Source organism: Haemorhous mexicanus, chromosome 17, assembly GCF_027477595.1.
Source record: "Haemorhous mexicanus isolate bHaeMex1 chromosome 17, bHaeMex1.pri, whole genome shotgun sequence".
Lineage (NCBI taxonomy): Eukaryota > Metazoa > Chordata > Aves > Passeriformes > Fringillidae > Haemorhous > Haemorhous mexicanus.
The window spans coordinates 8,545,256-8,565,310 of NC_082357.1; the positions used below are offsets into that span (position 1 = coordinate 8,545,256).

At 45.4% G+C, this 20,055-nt stretch overlaps 3 protein-coding genes across 4 annotated transcripts in view; all 3 read right to left on the reverse strand.

Moving 5' to 3' along the window:
* Window positions 1-391: 391 nt before the first annotated feature.
* On the reverse strand, window positions 392-4,787 carry RPS15A (ribosomal protein S15a). The gene is made up of 5 exons (XM_059861336.1): window positions 4,671-4,787; window positions 3,436-3,573; window positions 3,197-3,276; window positions 1,677-1,762; window positions 392-527 (listed from the first exon to the last, which is right to left on the reverse strand). Exons 2-5 carry the CDS (start codon window positions 3,566-3,568, stop codon window positions 434-436), a joined length of 393 nt encoding a protein of 130 aa, XP_059717319.1. The 5' UTR covers window positions 3,569-3,573; window positions 4,671-4,787; the 3' UTR covers window positions 392-433.
* A 469-nt stretch (window positions 4,788-5,256) lies between these two features.
* On the reverse strand, window positions 5,257-11,753 carry ARL6IP1 (ADP ribosylation factor like GTPase 6 interacting protein 1). Its single transcript, XM_059861335.1, has 6 exons — window positions 11,653-11,753; window positions 9,995-10,128; window positions 8,226-8,345; window positions 7,286-7,403; window positions 6,556-6,640; window positions 5,257-6,323 (listed from the first exon to the last, which is right to left on the reverse strand). The coding sequence occupies exons 1-6, from the start codon at window positions 11,686-11,688 to the stop codon at window positions 6,205-6,207; spliced, it is 612 nt and encodes a 203-aa protein (XP_059717318.1). The 5' UTR covers window positions 11,689-11,753; the 3' UTR covers window positions 5,257-6,204.
* A 3,772-nt stretch (window positions 11,754-15,525) lies between these two features.
* Window positions 15,526-20,055, reverse strand: part of SMG1 (SMG1 nonsense mediated mRNA decay associated PI3K related kinase) — a 60,555-nt gene continuing 56,025 nt past the window's right edge. For both annotated transcript variants that reach the window (XM_059862000.1, XM_059861999.1), the window contains 5 exons: window positions 19,795-20,006; window positions 19,486-19,592; window positions 18,992-19,171; window positions 18,753-18,859; window positions 15,526-18,096 (listed from right to left, as the gene is read on the reverse strand). In XM_059862000.1, coding sequence (XP_059717983.1) covers window positions 18,019-18,096; window positions 18,753-18,859; window positions 18,992-19,171; window positions 19,486-19,592; window positions 19,795-20,006 — 684 coding nt within the window. In that variant the 3' untranslated portion in view covers window positions 15,526-18,018. The remainder of the gene's footprint in view (window positions 18,097-18,752; window positions 18,860-18,991; window positions 19,172-19,485; window positions 19,593-19,794; window positions 20,007-20,055) is intronic.

Here is a 20,055-nt window from a genome sequence, read left to right on the forward strand (position 1 = left end):
AAACAGGAAACACCTTCTGGCAAGGCATCTTCTATTATTGAGGCAAAAGGTGAAACTCTAGAATCACACACAGGTAACTGCAGAGACATGTACTGACCACCTGCAAGGTGAGCCCAAGCAGGACAGCTGGGATTAGCATTAGTTTAGCATTAGAGCTCCCCTGCTGAGGCTCTCCTGTACAGTGACCCCAAAATGGCACTCCTGTGGTAACTTTCAGAAGTACCATTATATCATTATATCATTAACAGAAATAGAACTGTGACCAGGGATGGTGTGGAACCCAAACATCATCTGAAGTGAAGCTGGACCTCCAGCACTACTGAAGAACTGTTACAAGCACTGTCACAGGCAGTGTTTGAGGTCATTAAAATACCCACTGGAAACACCAGAGTCCATTTGAACAATTTATTAGTATCCTCTTTTTTTACAAGTTTTAGAAAAAGAATCCCAGGATTTTGCCTCCTGTGTGTTTTCGTCTCGCCTCCTCATGGTCCATGATGCCAGCTGAGGTTGTCAGGACAATATACCTGCCAAGAGAGAGCAAATGTTCAGTTTATCTCCCTGCTCCAGGCTGCTGCAGAGCTGACAGCACCACCTTCATCTGTGTCACAAACAGCAAGGCCTGTTCCTGTAACAGGTCCAACACAGTGAGACTGATTATCAGCAGTGCAAAGCAGCTCCTCACAAGCACAGCTTTGCAGCACACACAGGGCACTGACAGACTTCTGTTTTCAACTATTTGCCTCTTTCCCTGCATATTCCCACTGGGCAATGGACAGGTTTCTAGATCAAGTCCACTTCTATCCTCCACAGATGCTGCTCCCCAGTGCAGGCAGAGGTGCCACAGTGCCAGACAGCTCCTCAGCTGGGATCTCTGCCTCAGTGCTGAACACTGACTGGTGCAGGGCAGCATCTGCACCTGCAGCAGCTGCCACTGCTAATGCCAGCACCTGCATTACCAACACACCTCCATGTCTGAGAACCTCCTGTCCCACCACTCTAAATACTCTTAAAACTCCCAATGACGACAGAGTAGCTACACAGGGTCAGCTGAAGCAGGAGCTTCTACTGGAGCTTTAAGAACAGAAACAGCACAGAACTGTTAGTCAATCCTTCCTCTGATGGGACACACTGGCTGAGGCCCTGGACACTCTTCCAGCTCTGCCATCCTGGTGCACTGGAAATTACAGCTCTCAGTTCCATACACTTTGTGAAGAAAAGGTACATTGCACATAAGATTTCCTATGTTGTGGAGGTTCGTTCAACAGAGGCTCCAAGTTCCACATCACTTCATATCTGATTAACTTGCACACAGTCTGGACATGTGAATTCAAGTAGCACAATTTATTTTCACTGGCCTGGTAACTTACATAACTCCTTCCCCATTTAAGAACAGCCATTCATAAAACCAAAACAAGTATGAGAAAAGTCCTACTTTCCATTAAACTGTGAAATGGTGAAACAAGGATTTTACCAAAGACAAACAGAAACAGATCCTTGCTTAGCAGTGCCCCTGTAAAGCTGGTTTAAAAGGGCATTTATATGGAGGATGGATTTTTACACTGGAATTTAACTCCAGGCTATCAGAGGAAAAGGTGCCATGTGACTCTAACTCAGGCAGCTTGTGAGTGTAACACTTTTACACACAACACAATCTGACCCTTCCTCATACTCACCCAAACTGACGGGAAGGCAGCAGGTTGTTCTGCCACTTTTCCAAATCCTTCAGCTGCACATCAAATCTGGGACTGATTACACCACACTGTAAGAGAGGATTCCATTACAAACTGAAGAACTTTATGGATTTGCAGATGTGTGATCCCAGCTCCCTGCCTGCAGGACCTTACCAAGTGCTGTCACACACACTGTTACACCAGGACCTCACATCCAGCAACTCCACTCCCGTTCCTGCCTCAGCCTCACTCCTCCTCCTCACCTGAACAGCCCTAAACTGCTGCTGAAGCCACACCACCCACATAATGCCCACACCTGGGCAAGCACAAAAGCATGCTGTAACATCAGCAACAACATTCCTAGGATTGCTCAGGGATATTCCACCTCTAACCATCATACATGGTAAGCAAAAAAGAAACCCACATAGATTTTAACCAGGAAGAAATTAACATGTTACTGGAATTTTCAAGGTAACTGTATTACTGACCAAGACCACCAGCACCACCAGTTACCTCACTGGTTCCAATTATTTTAACAACTATGTAACACCAACCCAGAAGCACACCTTCCTGCACTATGCACATTCTTCTGAACTAAACAACTGCTCCCTTACTGCAGTGATTGGGAGAAACATTATATCCATTAGCCTGGAAGATCCATATCATCCTGGAAGAGTTCAAGGAACACTACTCTCAAACCTGACCTACATCACCTTTATTACAGACACATAACACTGTGTCTACTGTAATTACTGTAACTACTACGGTAATTTGGGGGTGTCAGCATTATCTGCCTTATACACTCTGCAATTTTCAGATGGCATCTTTATCATGAGGACAGCCCCAAACATATTCTGACCAAGAAATATTTTTTATTTCTTTACTGAAGAGCCAACTCTCACTGGAAGAGCTTAACTGTAAAAAATGATGCACAGCAAGTCACACAGAACTACACAGTAGTTTGAGACATAAGCATTTAAGAATTTCCAAAACATTCACGAATGCCTCATATGCCCCAGGAACCTCACAGGCACCACTTAATGTAACATTCAACTTTTCCTCACTGCAAACAAAGCCCACCTGGCAGCAGGAGAAAGATCTGTCTTCTCCATATCTGCAGCTATCAAACATCAACTGGAAACCAACTCAGCCCCTATCTCTTAAGACAAGTCTTCCAGATAGCTTAAATATCAAATAAACTGAGAAAGCACTAGGAAGCCAGAAAGCCTTTGAACTGAGAGAAACACACAGCACTTACAAGCAGACTTCCCTGGAAGCATATCTTACATAGCCAGAATTTAAAAGAAATGTAACTAGTGACCCATATACCACTTTGAATCCAGACCAATTAACCATCCTTTTAACTGATAACATCAGTGCTACTCTTATTTACATGGATTCAACAAATACCACCTCCTTTAAAAGAAGTTCTTTTAGAAATGGAGCAGACAAACATAAAGTTAAAAAAAAAGTCTAATTTAAACACTTCTTTAGAGAACTGAATGCAGGAAGACAAATCCTACCTTGTTGAGTCTGCCTGTGAGGTTGACAACAATCTTCCCAGCTCTGTGATCATCAATTATCTCGAATTCACCAATGTAACCTGCAGCAGACCAGCAGACAGAGACACACACACACAACACTTAGCTACAGTAACACAACTAATTAACTATGTTGCACCAAACTACTTCAAGCACCTCGATTTACTTCTTTTACCCCAGCAGCACCCACGGACACCCGGGGACGCAGGGCCGGGACTTACCGTGCTTCATCATGACGGTGAGGAAGCGGACGATCACCTTGGAGCACGGCCGGATGAGCACCTGGCGCTTGCCGCGCTTCTCTGCATTGTTGATGCTTTTGAGAGCATCGGCCAGAACGTTCATCCGCACCATGGTGCCTGCAGGGAGGGCAGCAGTTACTGCACCGGCCCCTCGGCACAGAAACGCCGAGCAGCGCTTCTGTCAGGGCTAGTTTTACATCGAAAAGATCCAACACTGACCGAAAGTTGCATTAAACCTTAAAAAGCACTCTCAAGCTAAAGAAGTGAACCGAGTCACACGCTCAGCTGTGACCAAGAGTCGGCTCTACCATAACACGTCAGGAAATCTGACACAGTTAAATTCGGCTTTAGCAAAGCACACACGCGACTCCAAAACCACCATCCAGACACCATGTCAGCAGTGTGACAGCTCCTCAGGTAAATCAGTTTGCCCTTAAAACCCAATTAACACCCAACTGCACAGTACCAATCCTGTGCAATAACTAGATCCTACGTGGTATTAAATCAACAGATGCTGCCGAGATGCTGCTCGGCTTACTGATCTGCAAAAAACCTGCAGGATGCACAAACACAACGCTTCTCAAAGGAAACCTGCCAGCAGCTCTCGGAGCCTTGGAGCGGCCCCAGCCCGGCAAGGATGACTTGGCACTGCCACCGCTCCGACAGAGCCCGGGCGCTGCCAGCACCGTGCCCTGAGCCGTCGCCGGGCACCGGGGCAGGTCCTGTGGCACACGAGGACTTTCACCATCGAGCCACCAGCACCGCGCCAGCCAACTCCCGCCTCCCGTGAGGGCCGCCAGCCCCCACGCCGGGCCGCTTCCTCCCGGGGCCCCGACCGCGCCCGCTCCCCGCGCTCCGCTACCTCTTCCCCGGCCCCGCCGCACGATCCGCACGCCCCACAGTGCACTGGCTCCGCGGCTGCCCCGCGTCCTGCCCGGCCCAGCCGCCCAGAGCTCCGGCCCAGGCCCGGCCGCCGCTCCCACTTCCCGCCGCGCATCGCTGAAGAGCGCGGGACCACGGGCGGGAGGAGCCGCCCCCCAGCCCGCGTTCCGGGGGCTCCGGACGGCGCCAGGGCCGGTGCCGGCGGCTCAAACCGGGCCAGGCGGGTGGCGCGGTGCCCGCTGCCCGAGACGGCGCGGGCGGGGCGGGCGCGGGGCGCGGATGGCGCCGGGACGAGGCGGATGCGGCGCGCCCGCGGCTCCAACCCCACTCACCGAGAGCGCGATGGCGGAAAAGGAAGAGCCTAGGCCGCGCGGGCTGATGGGAGGGCCATCGGCGGGCGGAGATATCGCGAGACTTCCCCTCACAAGCTTGGCCCTCCCCATTGGCGGAGGCCACATGACGCACATCCGGAGCGACGCCGCCGCCCGGCTGCCATGGGAACGGGGACGCTTCGCTCGCGTACGGCGGGGCGCGAGGGACAAAAAAGCTGCGCTCCGCCGAGTAGAGTGCGCAGCTGAGCCCCCGGCCCGGGAGAGGGGACACTGCGACACAGGGCTGCGGTGAGCACAGCCCCCGCTGAGGGATGGGCTGTATCCGTACCGAGCTCGCACTCCGAAGGGGCACACTGTGACAGTAGCACCCAAGCCGGTGTCAGGCTCTCCACTCCCGGGAACAAAGCTGGGGGGGACACCATGCCGTGTCGCCGTCACCCCTCGGCTGCTCACACCCAGTATCTCCCCCACCGACAGGCTATTCCCTTCAGCATGGCACTGCCTCAACCCTTCCCAGATCTCCTGCTACACTGAAAAAATGCACTGACACTCTGATCTGGACATTGATGAGGAGCCAGTCTTCAAGTAGTTTCTCTTTAGTCTGTATTTACCTATTCAACAGTTACAATAGACACTGAAGAGAGTTCATTTAAAACAGTAAACTTTTAAAACATTAACACAGGTTTTAGCTTTTTAAAGAAAAACAGTTCAGTTTTAAAAAAGGAGGGAGAGATCATAGAAAAGCACAAACATTTCAGGCTTATTTACAGAGTCAAACTCAGCATATTCAGAGTGATTTTGTATACAGACAAACATTCATAAAACCAAACGTGCTACAAGGCTCCATGACAACAGCAGTTTCCAGAACAATCAGCTCTTAAAGTTACACACACCCTCACTCATTTTCTACAGTCTCAGTGCAATGAGTTTACACTACAGCTAAATAACTGAACTACAAATTTATATATTCCAGACCCCTACTCCACACATTCTCAGGTACACACAGCCACAAGAAGCAAACAGGTTCAGTGAGACAATGGAACCTTCTGCCCCCATTTTGGATGTGCACCCTCAGCCATGGCCATTCTCACTCTGCTAATTGTCCTCCTGCCACAAGGATCAGTAGTAACAAGCCTCCAAGAAGCATCAGCCTTCAGGACTGCCTCTCACACTTGCTGTAGCCACAATTAATGATCAGCAAATCTAACACAGTCACAGAAATACTATCAGGCATTACAGCTCTGCTGTTGGGGCAGTTATGCCCAGGGTCTGTTTGATGAAGACACTTAATAAGCTCCGTACATCAAAGAAGAGGATGTCTCAGACAGGATCAGCTCCAGGCTGCAGAACCCTACTCAGCACAGCAAGAGACAAACCCACAGCAGCTGCTGGAATGACTTTTTCACTTCATCAGGGAGCCAATTAAAAAAAAAAAAGTCAGTGAGCAATACAAGTTCTATTGTCTTAATTATACATTAATTCTCAAAACTGTTCCCAAGAAAACCTTCTACTAGAGTGAACAGCACTTAAGTCTTCATTCATTTTTCTTCTCCTTGTGCTTGAGAAGTTTGTTGATCTCCCTTTTCGCCATTCCAATGTACTTTGTGATGATCCCATGTTGGTTTAGTCCAGGAAAGAGTAACAAGAAGCTTACTAAAGAGGAGAAGGAGAAAAAAAAATCATTAATACACCCTTAGTCACTTCTGTCACTCTGCAATTATTTGCTTCCCTGAAGCCCCATTAATTGCTTGAAAAGATAAAAGAAAAACATAACCCTGCAACAAAAACACCCCACCACACTTAACCAAAAATTATTTCTACCAGTCTCAATCCATTTCAGACAGGTAACAAAAGAGCTCTTTGTGTTTTGCATGCCCACACTTACCAATAAGGTAGGTCAGAAAGAGATTGTGAACTTGCTGTCCAATCCAGGCAACCACAGCAAGAGTGAAGACCATGGTCATGAAATACTAAAAGTGAAAAGGGAAGAGTTACCACAGACCCGTTAGGGATTCTCCCTTCCTGTCAGTGTTTGGCAGTACTTCAACATTGCAAACTAACATGAAGCCTTCTGGCTCTTCCACACATGATACCTATGCACATGCACGTAAAACTGAGATTACAGAATCTGTAATTGTCTGTTCTCACTTATTTTCAGACCATCAGCTGGCCATCAGCATTCTTTGCCCAGGTATCCCTTAGTGCCAGACTGTGCCATCCCCAATGCTGCACCCACAGCTGGGTTTGGGACAGTGATTCAGTACCTCATGTACCAGCTGACACACTACTAAAGATCCTGGTTTTCGAACAGTTTGTGCAAACACTGGAAACAGCTTGTTTCCAGAAATTTACCTACCCAGAGAAATCCAGTCTTCCTTTATCTTATTATCAAGGGTATGCTCCTAAACTACATAGAACTGCAAGTTTTTAAGTTTTGTATCTTACCACTCCAGGTCTGAATAAATGTGTGATCAGTACCAAGCCACAGCCAGAAGTACCAGCTGTTGGTTTGGAATACCAGTTCATTCAGGCACATGCCTTGCTACAATACTTCAGACAAAGACAAACCACACAAAATCTTAAGACAACAGAGATTAATTCCTAGAACTCAGTACCATCTTAGGCTTTTCTTCCTTCAGAGTGAAGAGGCGCTTCCACCAGCCAACAATCCGGCGGCGACATTTCACCAAATTGCCACAAATCTCATGAAACCTTTGCTGCTGTTCCGTGGTCCTTTCATGAAAGGGAGGGAAAAAAGCCAGAATATGAATTCAAGATTTCATTTAAAATCTTTTACAAAATCCCCCATGGCATTTTTCCAGCAGTAAAAATGTACCCAGTGCTTATGCTAGCATTTGCTTTGCTTAGCTTGAACCTATTGAACACTGCAAGGAAGTGCCCATCTAATTTTCCTGTATGCTGACTGTTAATTAAATTGACTCCCTGACCTTAATCTGCTACCAGTGTGAGACACACAAATAATGCTTATCTACATGAAAACATTTATGAATTAGACATCCTAAAGCAGGTACACTAGAATTCACCTTTAACTCAAAATGTTGTTCAAATTAGGTTCTTCTTCAAGTTACTGCTTTTATACAAGCCTTGCCTTTTTCAAATCTGTTTCAATCACAATCACATTCATACCCTCTGCATTAAACTTTTTTTATCACATTTACTACTGTTTTTTCCATACACACAATTTCACTTTTCAGTATACATTATCCATTTATTACTAAAAACTAATCTAGCAGAACTAACTAGCCTGCTAACTACTCTCCTTAATGGAGAGTAAAGAATGTGCCTACTTCTTAAAAAACAATCTGATTTTTCTAGAAGAAAAGGAACAATAAAGGTATGTTGTAGTAGTAGTTATCTTCCAGAAAAAGAATGAAGAACATGTTGCTACTGTCCTCACTTCATCTATTATAGAGATTGCTGATTTCTTACTACAATGACTCTACAAAGTAACTATTTGATGCCCACAAATCAGATATCCATTTTGACAGAGATCATAATTACACTCAATGAACTTTCAATTGAAGCTTTCCTCACCACTTATTAGAGCCAAAGATTCGAGGAGCAAGAGCAGGAACCAGGTAATCAGCCAAACAGAGGAACATAACCAAACAGGAGACACCTGAGAGAACTGATGGGTCCAAATAGTAGATCATCCTGCAGAAAGAAGAGAAATTATTCCTGAGTACTCAAACTGCTAAATACTAGACATGTTTGGTCACCCCTTCAGACTGGCTCAGAGCTTCCAACAGCAGACCTCCCTAACCTCAAACAAAATTACAAAACATGCCTTTTTCTCTTAATATACCAGATAAGAATACGCTACAAGCAAATAAGGTACAAAGTTCAGTAGAAATAAAATTTCATCATTATTATTCTCTCAGAAATTGACCAACAGTGAACTTAACACTGACTGAGGGATGATGATGAGTGAACATATGAAATAACCAGGTAGAGTAAAAGCTCTAATTTTGTTGCTCAAGTCACAGAATTCAGATCCACTAGAGGCTGTCATTTGCTCTGTCTCTGCTGGGAGAGCCAGCCAAACCTGTTCTGGCCATCAATCTCCACTTAAAGCAGTGCTGCATTCTCCATATTCAGTCTGCCATCACTCAAACACAGCAGAAGGGCAACTGGATAAGAACCAGCTGATCTCCTAAGTGTCTGATAACATCCAGCTAGGCCCTCTGCTACCCAACTGCACTTCACAGAACTTCCTGAAAACTGAAACAGTAAAAGCAAAGAAATGACCCAATCCACGGTGGGGCTGTTCTGTACATCTGCAGAATGCTACTGCAGGGCCATGCGTTCTGTACATCTGCACAGTGACACTGTGCTGAGTGTTCAAGGTCATTTTATTGAGTTCAGAAACTTAAGTAGTTCTGCATTTCCACAAAGTATTACTCAGCAAAAGATCTTCCCTGCTATAAACACAGAATTTATAACAGAATACCCTCAACTTCACACAATTACTTATTTTAAAAGTTATGTTTCAGTTTCCATTTGATTTCCTCCTTCCTCATCTCCCCTAAAAGCAAAAAACTTACATTCGCCAAAAGACCAATTATCCCTGCCTCACCTGATTGAACATTTACTTTTGTAACTTCTCTCCTTATTGCAGGAATAGATAGAGCTGGCAAACTGCAGAGCTGGCACAAACAGCTGTCTGTGTAAGGCAGTCAGGTCATCTTTACTACCATGTTACATAAAGACACATTCAAGTGCCTCCAGCACCTCCAATCAGACAGGCAATATCCTTCCACCCTGCTGACTGAAGTTACCTGCGGTCTTCCCTTTTCTCCTTTCTCAAAAGACATGAGAGAGAATATTAAAAAACCCTAGCTGTGCAAAAAAACCCTGAACTGATCCTGAACCCACAGCAAAGAGGCAGAGTAGGATATTGTGCCCAATGGAAACAAGCTTTCTGTAAGGACACTGCTGGTGGTGTGGGGGGGAACCAAAGGAGATCATGAGATCTGACCAAGAATCAGAGGACAAAGAACGAGGGCAGAACATGAATGCACCACTGAAGAACATTCAGCTGAGCACAGGAAAAACCTCAGCAACTACTGCTGGCAAACAGCTTTTGCAGAAATCATTCTGAGCAGGATGTGAATCATGTTACTTCCTGCTTTCACTACTTCTGTTTTTAATTTCCAACAAAGTTCACACGTTTTAAGAAAAAGAACCTAGAGTAAAAGCCTTTCTATTAGACTTCTCCAGATGTCCTACTAATTTTCTTAATAGGCTTGGTCCCAGCCATGAAGATGCAATGATGTTGCAGGCTCCCTCCAGAAGGTACTCACAGGAAGGAGAAGGAAACAACACTCATCAGTGCCAGAGGAAACCAGGCTCGCTCCCAGCGCAGAACTTTATCAGTCATCAGAATCACTTCTCCCCATCCTTGCAACTGCTCTTCCAAGCTTGCAGTTTCAGCTGCCTACACAAAAAGAGAAGAAAACTCCTCTAACTAACCAGATTATCAAATTAATTCCCACACTGAAGTAGCTAAAAAAACCCCAGTGTCATAATTAAAGATCCCAGACACAAATCTTTCTGAGTTAGTAATAATATTGTGAGTTTTGTACTAAGTTGTGACATTGTAGCAGTGATGCCTTTAAAGAGTTAAGATCCCAGCAGCCAAACAATGTATAGGCCAAACAATACCTCCTCCCAGATTTTGCCAAGGTGTTTTCCCCTAATCTCCCATTTACCATACCCCATCCCCCCAGATTAGTAGAAAGTCAGGTTTTAAAGCCTCTCAAGTTTTCAGTGTCAATGACTGGAAAACTGTAATATGAGAACTGTTTAAAAATAAATGTATTTTCCAAGACAACTCTACTACATTAAATTGAAGCTTTCTGGCTGCTGTCCAACTCCAATTTATTATGAGGAATATGGATAAAGACGCAGAATCCACAGTAAAGCTATCCAACTGATCACATCTGGACAGCAAGTTCTCCCACAAGCTGCCCAAGAGAGCCTTTCAACTCCACTTCCTATGTGATTCCTACATTCCTCGCTACACCCCTCCTGCAAGGAGGCCCCACCTGTGCTGCCATCAGCTTGTTAAGCAGTTCACCTGAGGTGTTCCACATTTAACAGAGCTTAACAGTCTCCCCTCAGTGGGAGATGCCATCTCAGAGATGACAGAACTCAGGTAAATCGTGAATAGAACCGACTGCTGCCCGAGCAGTAAGAGGTGAAAAGCCATGAAGACACGCACGTCTGCCGTGCACAGCTAACAGAACAGGTTTCGCTCCCAGCGATGTGCTACGCTTAATTCCAATGAGAATTCCGACGCCACTAGAACAACAAGCACAAGACAGCTCGTGGACTTTCTACAGACTCCGGAGCCTCCCTCCAAGCTCTGAGCTCCCGGAGCTGCTCCCTGTGCCCAGTCTGGGTGTGCAGCACCGCAGCGCTCGAACGCCTCCAGCCTCTGCCCCTTCACAGGTTTTTACTGCGATTTCCCCACTTCCTTCGGCAGCCGCTTACCAACTGAGGCATCACTATATATACAGCCTTGCGTTTATTTAACTATTCAAGCATATCTTGGCACGTTTAGTTAAGCTGAATCACCCAACGCCTGCCGCTCTCCGGGATCGCTGCGGCGCTCGGTCCCGCAGCGGGAGGCTGCACACACACAAACACACACACACAGACACCGACAGACTGACACAGACAGACACAGTCGGGGTAACCGCCACAGATCACGCAACGCCAAGCGCTGCTGGGGGCTCCGGCCCGCGAGCAGCAGCGCAGCCGCCGCTCCCGCGCCTCGGGCCCGCACCCGCAGCAGCCGCCCCACACCGAACCCCCAGCGCCGAACCGCGTCACACAGCGCGGGGCCGAATGGCCCCCGCCAGCCACCGCTGCGGGTAGGACAGGACAGAGCAGGGCAGGGCGGGCCTGGCTCCGCCGCCACCGCCCCCAGCAGGCCCGAGCAGCCGCCCGCCCTCACCAGCTGGTAGACGCTGTTGTTGTCCCCTTCCGCCATCTTGCGCCGCTCCCGCACCGCCGGACACGCCCTCCCTCCTCACGCCGCGCGCGCCTCCTTTTATAGCTTCCTCGGGCCGTCTGAGCGCTGTGATTGGTCAGCTCTGGCGCTCCGCCGGCCGCCGATTGGCTGCTGGGATTCGAACCTCGCGGGGCGTGCGCGCGCCCCCCTCGGCGCCGCAGTGCGGCTGAGGCAACGCCGGGCCCGTGGGGGGAGCGGTGCTCGGCTCCGGTGAGGGGCGGCACCCCACCGAAAAGTCACGCTGGAAAAGAGTTCTGAGTCCAGCCTGCGAGCGAGCACCACTTCGCCTACTGTGCCACGGCACTGAGTGACACACATCGGATCTTTCCTTAAAACACCTCCAGGGACGGTGCCTCTACCACCTCCCTGTGCCTCCCGTTCCAATATCTAATCACTCTGTGAAGAAATTCTTCCTAATGTCAAACCTAAACCTCCCCAGGCGCAGATTAAGACTCTGTCGCCTTGTCCTGTCCCTTGTTTCCTGGGAGCAGAGCCCGACACCGGGCCGGCTCCAGCCCCATTTGACCAGCTCCCTGAGGTCAAGCCCGAGCCTCCCGGTGTCCCCAGCGAACGCCCCCGGCTCCCTCAGCTGCTCCAGCCCCTTCCCCAGCTCCATGCCCTGAACTCGCTGTGTCCCCAGTGAACACCCTCAGCTCCCTCAGCTGCTCCAGGCCCTTCCCCTGCCCCTTCCCCAGCTCAGGACTCGCTCCAGCCCCTCAGTGTCCGTTCTGACCTGAGGGACCCTGACCTGGTCACACCACCCGAGGTGTGGCCTCAGCAGTGCCCAGCACTGGGCCAATTCTCTTGGTAACATCAAAGCCCAGCAAAGGTGTTTTATTTCCTTCAGAACGTGTGGCAGCATGGAAATAAATACAGGAGAAAGGCACTGGGATATAAATATTGTTTCTGACTCAGCTTTCTAAATGCTTCAGGCACGTGAGTTAATGAGTGTAATCACCCTGCCCAGGATGCAATGCAAGGCTATAATGAGAGCAAAGAAAACATCTCGGGCACCAAAACTGCTCTGGCACCAGCTTGATGGAGACAGAAAAAGAGAAGGAATAAGGAGGACAGTGTAAAAGCAAACATATGTCTGTCCTGAATGGTTTGGTCTTTCATAGGGTGCTTCTCACTCACCCTAGAACATATGTAAAGAACTGATACCATACTGAATAACTTTCAAATTCGTTCACATGCCACTAAAAGCTAACAGTATTTTCATGTAACATTTTACACTTATAAATGGTGGAGTTCACTCTCAAAATCTGTAATTTTACCACAGCAAACTCACACAAAAGGTGATTTCATAAGTAAGTGATGATGCCAGCAACAATTTTATTTGTCTTTTAAAAGTATGGAGTCATATAGAGGCATGAGCTTATAGCAACCTTCCAGTGTCTGAAGGGGCCTACAAGGAGAGGGATTCTTCATCAGGAGCTGTAGCGACAGGACAAGGAGTAAAGGGTACAAACTGAAAGAGGGGAAATTTGGGTTAGATATTAGGAGGGAATTCTTCACTGCGGGTGGTGAGAACAGGTTTGCCCAGGGAGATTCAGCGCTGGGAGATGTCCCTGCCCATGGCAGGGGTGTGGGGACTAGAGGGTGTTTAAGGTCCATTCCAACCCCTCACCATTGTGTGGGTCCATGATGCATTACAGTTTCCACAGATATTTGCAGTGCCCTGCAGCAACACTGCTCTGGCTATGAGATACCATCAGCCAGCTCCTGGTTTCATCCATTTTTGTGATTCTCACCACAGAAAACCCAAGCACTTACCAACAGAAAAGCAGGCACTGCTATCATCTCCAGCCAGTCTGTCAAACACAGCTCCCCAGCCTGGTGCCCTTGCTGCTTTTCTCCATCCCAGAGGGCCCATGGAGGTGCCTTTCCCTCCTATTAGGTGTTGCTCCATACCTCAGAGGGACAGGTAAGCGTCGCTGGGTGCCCTCAAGCCCAGAAATGCCAGAGAGGCCATGGAACACAGCACAGGGCAGGGCCTGCCACCTGCCCACCCCTCCCTCGCTGAGCAGCCAGGCCTTGAGAGGCACCACATCACATTAAAAAGTGTGTGCCTAATGTACAGGTGTTCACAGATTGCACTGTTAAATCTCAGCCATGGTGCAGGAGGCAGAGCGTCAGCAGCAGCTCAGTACCTCCTGCACCCTACCTGAGCTACAGCTGTTCTGCTTGCCTCAGTACATGGCACAGACCATGCTGCAATGGGATCCATTCTTCCTGCACCAAGATTCTCTCTTAGCAGATGCACAGGAAATTAAATCCCCAAGCTGGCTTCAGAGCACCTTTAAAAGGGGCAGTGCAATTGCTCTGTGCACTTAGAACAGGCACACAAAGTTTAAATGTCAAGCCTCTACCCTTTTAGCATACCTAATACATGTTTATTATGCTATTAATAAAAAATTAGCCTGATGAATGGCAGAATTGCTCCAATCAGCTATGCATTTATGTACACAACAGTAGTTTGTAGCTAATATCTGTAATTTCTGTGAAATCCTTTAGCTAAAATGTTAACAGTATGCTCACAACTTCACTAAAGAAAAAATACATTTTATAATTTGGGACCACATTAACAAACACACAGATGGCAAGTGTCCTCTCAAATATTTTTCCTAGTCAAATTCTTTAATGCATCAAGTGTGTCTGCTAATTTTAGGAAAAGCTTGACCAAAAAAAAAGGAAAAAAGAGAGCAAAGAAACCTTTGAAGTACTTGAGTGCACTAAAACAGAATGGCTAATGTACGAGGCACAGAACATATTGATGAATAATTGAAGTAAATTAACCTTAAAGACTACAGAACTTAGAAAAACAGAGCTTCAGTTTGGGGGACTTGAGTCTTTTACAGACATTTGAAAAATTAGATAAAATATTATTCTATTTAAATAGGATAATCCTTGAGGGCAAAACTAATTGTTGCAAAGCAAAATCAGACCACAAAGTCCCTAAAAAGTACAAAACTAATTTCTGTTAACTGCATAGATCTGCTCCATTTTCCATTTGTTGTATTGACTGTGCCATTATCCTACCAAAATAACCTAGGACACCACTAATGACTCCAGTTTAACACACCCCAGCAACCCATTTGGCAGAGCCATGCTCACATCCTGGCTTTCCACAAGGGGAGAAAGAAGAGAGGCAAACACCCAACTCGATTTTCAAAGGGCATCTCAACCATAAGCCTATAGAATTGTGAGGGCATAACAAAACTGCTGAACATATGTGCAATTTGGCTTGTAGAAATCACTTTATAGCATGGTCCCTTGGTTAATATTTACTGCAGGTAGGCAGCAGGCAAAAAACTGTTTTGCCCTCAGCTGAACTATTTGACTTCTATAGCTTCAGCTGGTTTGTATGTATTTAGGGAGGTGATTCTAGACTTGCATTATTCTAGGTTTGCCTCACTGCAGAGAAAATAAACAGCAGTTCTACTGAAAATAAAGGAAGGACCCTTACATCTTTGTAAGAAGCATCTTTTAAGAGAAAGTAACTAATGCAGTCTTATTTACTATGCAGGATGTGTGAGCAGAACCTGAATTTTAGGTCTCATCAAGACTGTACCAACCTCCCATACTGTCAACATTTCCAAAAAAAATGTGTCAGCACACAAGCCAACAGTGACAGTCCCACTAACTCCTGCACATCTGAGCTGTCTCCCTTGCATTACTTATGCAAATTTAAGTCTCTGGAGAATCCTGCTCTAATTTGGGGTTTGGTTTGTATTTGTTTGTATCAGGCACTCTTCTTCTTCCCTGTAATTTTCACAACCACACAGTATTGCGTAGAAGGAAATTAAAAATACATTCTTTTTTATTTTTTAAAACTTTATTAAATTACGCAGTAAGAACCCATCTCCACACAAGTGTTTCATTTCTGGATGGCAGAGGTATAATACATGAGCCACAGGTGAGTGCATTACCCCTCCCTTCCCCCCAGCTTCCAAGAAACAAAACAGCAGGTACAACACAGTCCTGTCACTACACTTCTCCAACAGATTGTTCATAAGGTCATTTTGAACTGGAGAAAAATGGAAAGGACCAACAGTGTCAAGTGTCCTGTTCTGCATATGAATGTTCTTCACTGCAACATTCCAACAGCTTTTCCTGCGACGAGCGGCAGAGGGTCAGGAAGCAGTGGCAGTGGAATGCGTTTGCACGGGTACTGTTAGATGCAAAGCCTGTGACTTCCCTAGAGGTAATCAGGCAATCAGAGTGCAAGGAAGGCCATATGACTGTTGAAAACTGTTACACTTCAAAGTGCATGTCCACAAAAAGTTGACAACAGAGGAGAAAGTGAATTCTAAGGCCTACTGCGGAGGCAGAGCAGTCAGCATAGTGCAAATACTGAAAGGAACAGAAGTTTGCTGGCATTATCCAAAAATCACCAGCCAAGCTTCCTACTCAGAACTGCTGCAAACCCTTTCAATTAAATTAATTTTGTGCCAGTAGTGGGCTTGGCTCAAATCTTTTAATACTTGGATTTTGACTGAAAAAAATGCTGTATTGAAAGTGTGGTTTTACTCTGAAAAGTGACTAAAATGGCATTAAGGATCTTCCCACATTTTTCAGCAACTGTCCATAATGAATTTACCAAGTTTACAAAAGAGAAACTTTTTATACAGAGCTACAACGAATTTATTGGGGTTCAGAACACCAGGGTGCATTTCTGCTTTAGCTATCAGCACCTTTACAGTTCTGCAATTGTAGCTGAATTCTGTGGGGTTTGTTTCTCTAAGAAAAGGAAGTTGCCTTTTCCTAAAGGTGTCCTGCTTAAAAAACAAAGGAAGAAGATTTTTAGAAAACCAGCAGACAAGCAGGACCTTGATCCAAGGAAGATGATGCCATTTTTAGAGAGACTTTTCTGACCATAATCACACTTTGAGAACTGATTTAAAAAATCCTTGGTGGAAGATTCCCTATGGATGCATTACTGAATAGCCATGTATAGAAGAAATATGGCAAAGGAAAACTACTTTGCAGAAATCTTTACAGATCTAGTTGAACAAAAATTTGAGAGTCCTTCATTTCTTGGATTATATGTTTACCCCTGTGAAGTGAAGCACTAGAATTTACAAGTGTGAACTAAAAGGATTAGGAAAATGAAGTAAAAAGCATATCACTCTACCTCCACCAGAACATCACTTTATTGTTTATCTGTCATCAACAATGTAAAACTCTACTAGATACTCTATCCTGGTTTTTAAAAAGGTAAAGATTACATTGGATTAGCTACGTCGTACGAAAGAAACTACAGCAATCACAGTAGAATGAGATTGGAGGGACAATTTGAATTACAAAAAAGTGTACACTGCAAGCAGAGGGAAGTGCACATTAAATCAAATGCCTGTAGGAATCATTACTTTTAAATGCACAGTGACAATTTTGAGAAACTGTACATAATAGAATCACAAAAATGACTTTAAAATAACCAAAATTACATTTTGCATTTGACCATCCAACTCATAAGTAATCGTTGATGTTCTATATTTCAATGCTTTTGGAGAAATTGTTTACCAAACAGAATTTAAGTTGTTAATTTGACTAAACTGTGAAGTAGAAGGATTGAAATAAAAAGTATATTGGAAGTACGCCTAACCTACAAGAATAAGCCAAGAGGGGTGTATGCGAGGAGAGGCTGGGAGAGAGGAGTGAAAGGAAAGAGGAAAGGGAGAAGAGAACAAAGGCTTTTTCTTCTATCTCAGAAGTTCTTCCAATGCAGCGTGTATCTGATGTACAGCTCTTTGCTTTCAGTCCATTTCTGAAGTTTACATTTTGTAGCCTTTTCCCGTACTAACTGGTCAACTCAACCAGCACTGCTGCCACAGAACAAGAGGAACGAGGATCTGAATGCATCAAATCTGCCCTTGCTGTGATTTCTTCATGGCCCCATTTTCTGTTTTTCTTAGAACAGGGTTCGGTGTTTCCTGAATTGTTCACAGGGTCAGGTGGAATTGAGTTCCAAATCACTCTGCCGTTTGTAGCATCCTGATTTCTTTCTGCAGCTGACCCCCAGACACGTTTGCAGTTCTTCCGTAGCAGAAAGACAAACCGTGTTGCTCAAGCGGTGAGCGTTCACCCTTGACCGTGGGGGTTGCAGACCATTGTGTTGAGCGTATCCCTGAGTGCAGCTATCCTGCAGGATTCACTTCCCAGTGCACCGAGATTTCCTAGGTTTCCTCAGATTAAGCCCCAGTATGCATCACCACCGACTGTGGTGCGGCTACGGATGCCTGAGGCCGAGTTGATTCTGGTGGATGTCTGACCTCGCTGAACCAGACCGAGCTGCTGTCTCCCTACTCATACCCAGGCAGTCCAACCTTCATACAGCTGAGCCAAGTTATCTAGATTAGTTGCTTCCTTAATCACAAAGTCAACCTATTAAAAAGGTCAAACAAGGAATTAAAAATAAGCTAGAATTTTAAAAGTGTTTAAGTGATCTTAGAATTTACTGTCGAATGCCACCTGCAAATATTTAATTGAAAAAAATCTGAAGTAACTGTAGACAATTTCGTGCAGTCCACATAAGAAACAGGAAGCTGTACTGCAAAAAAAATCACATTATCATCTCATTCACAGCTCCTATCTTGGAAGTAGCCACACCATTCTCAAATAGACGTGGACAACTGTGTCCCCTGACTCCGTTGCCCAGAGACAGGAGTGGTTGTGTTATGTTAGTGAACATAGAAAAGTCCTGTCCCTTGGGCAGCTGTACAGATCTCGTGTTCTCCCTGGCTACCAGCAGCTGTGGAACAAATGTTAGCTTACTGACAGACAAAAGACCATTTTATCTGATTTATGGCTCTACATAAACCTCCCATATGAAAAACAAAAGCATATGACAGTTAAAAAAAAAAAAAATGCAGCAACACAAGGCAGCAGCAAACTTGATTTACACTGCAATAGCTCCCACCCCAAAGGAACCCCCATTCACAACAGGATTTCAGCCCTGAAGGCACACTTCAGCATACACACCTGCTAATTAGGGTATATTTAAAGCAAGGACCAGTACTGGAACTTTATTTTCAACTCACCTGTTCAGCCACAGACATTCTCCTGTTGGGATCCACATCTCGGCCCTCTAACTTGGCTTTGACCCGCTTCCACACGCTAACTGCGTAGGAATTCCTCTCCTGCACAGCTACAGGTACAAAACAAAGTTAATGCAACTTGACACTCCTGCACAGAACCTCTCTGAGGTATTTTTTTGTTGCTGCCATTGGAAGGGTTGTTGGTTTTATTTCTAGTTGGTTTTTTTAAGGTTTGTATTTACCTTTTCCTGTTTTAGGGTCCCTGGCTGTCTTTTTGGGACTACAAGCAACACTTTTGCCAGTTCCTGGGACTGTGTTTGGAGGAGTATCTGCTGATGTTGCAAGATTTTTCTGAATTAGCTTTCTTGCATTCTGTGACATCACCTCTGGCTGAGTTTTCTGCCCTGTATTACTACGTACAGCTGTAAAGAAAGTTTAAAAGTGCATAAAGTCTTCAAAATAATAGCACATTATAGAGGCAAGAAAAAGCACAATTAAATGCATATCAAATAGACCTATCCGTTTTTCAGAAAAAATGCATTTTAAATTCTGCACCAGTTTTCAATCTTTCCATTTTCTAATTTCTTTTGCTTCATAAACAAGAAGCTTTATTCCACTGCTAAAAATTTGTTTATATTAAGCAAATTATCTGTATGTCAAAATTCAGTAAGAGCTATGATTCCCTCTCTAATATCAATTCCTGGTGGTTTCATGTTTGTACTTTTGCAAGTATTACCTGCAGCAAAGGTTGGCTGATATGTAGCAGCTGAAGTTGGGCTGGAGCATTCATTTGCTGTATCCGTGACTAAGGGTGATGCAAACCCCACCAGATTATTGTAGACACTGGAAACATAATGGAGTTGGTAAATACTCATGCAACTACTTGACTTACTGAAAGTCCAAAAATTAAATTAATTCAAATTTTGCAAGAAGATTTCTGAGTTCTAAGAAAAACATCAAGCTTGTGCCCCATGATGTGTTCCTGCTACATGAAAGCAGGTATGCAAAATGCCTTTTCTCACCTGAGACAAGGTGACTCTCTTACCTTTGGCTCTGTGTTTTAAGTTCTTTCAAGGTGGGAGTTATTTCCTGCAGCATTTCAACATGTTCCTGACTGCGGACTTGACCCATAACCTGAACTAATGTAAACAGAACTGTCTGAATATTATCTTGCCATGATTTATATTCACCCAGGAACTGCCTAACACTGTTCTCATAGGGAACATCTTCACCATCTGCCAGAGCCGCTTCTTCATCCTGTAACCAAGATGTGCAAAAAGGTCAACATTTTGGCTAAGAGAATAAA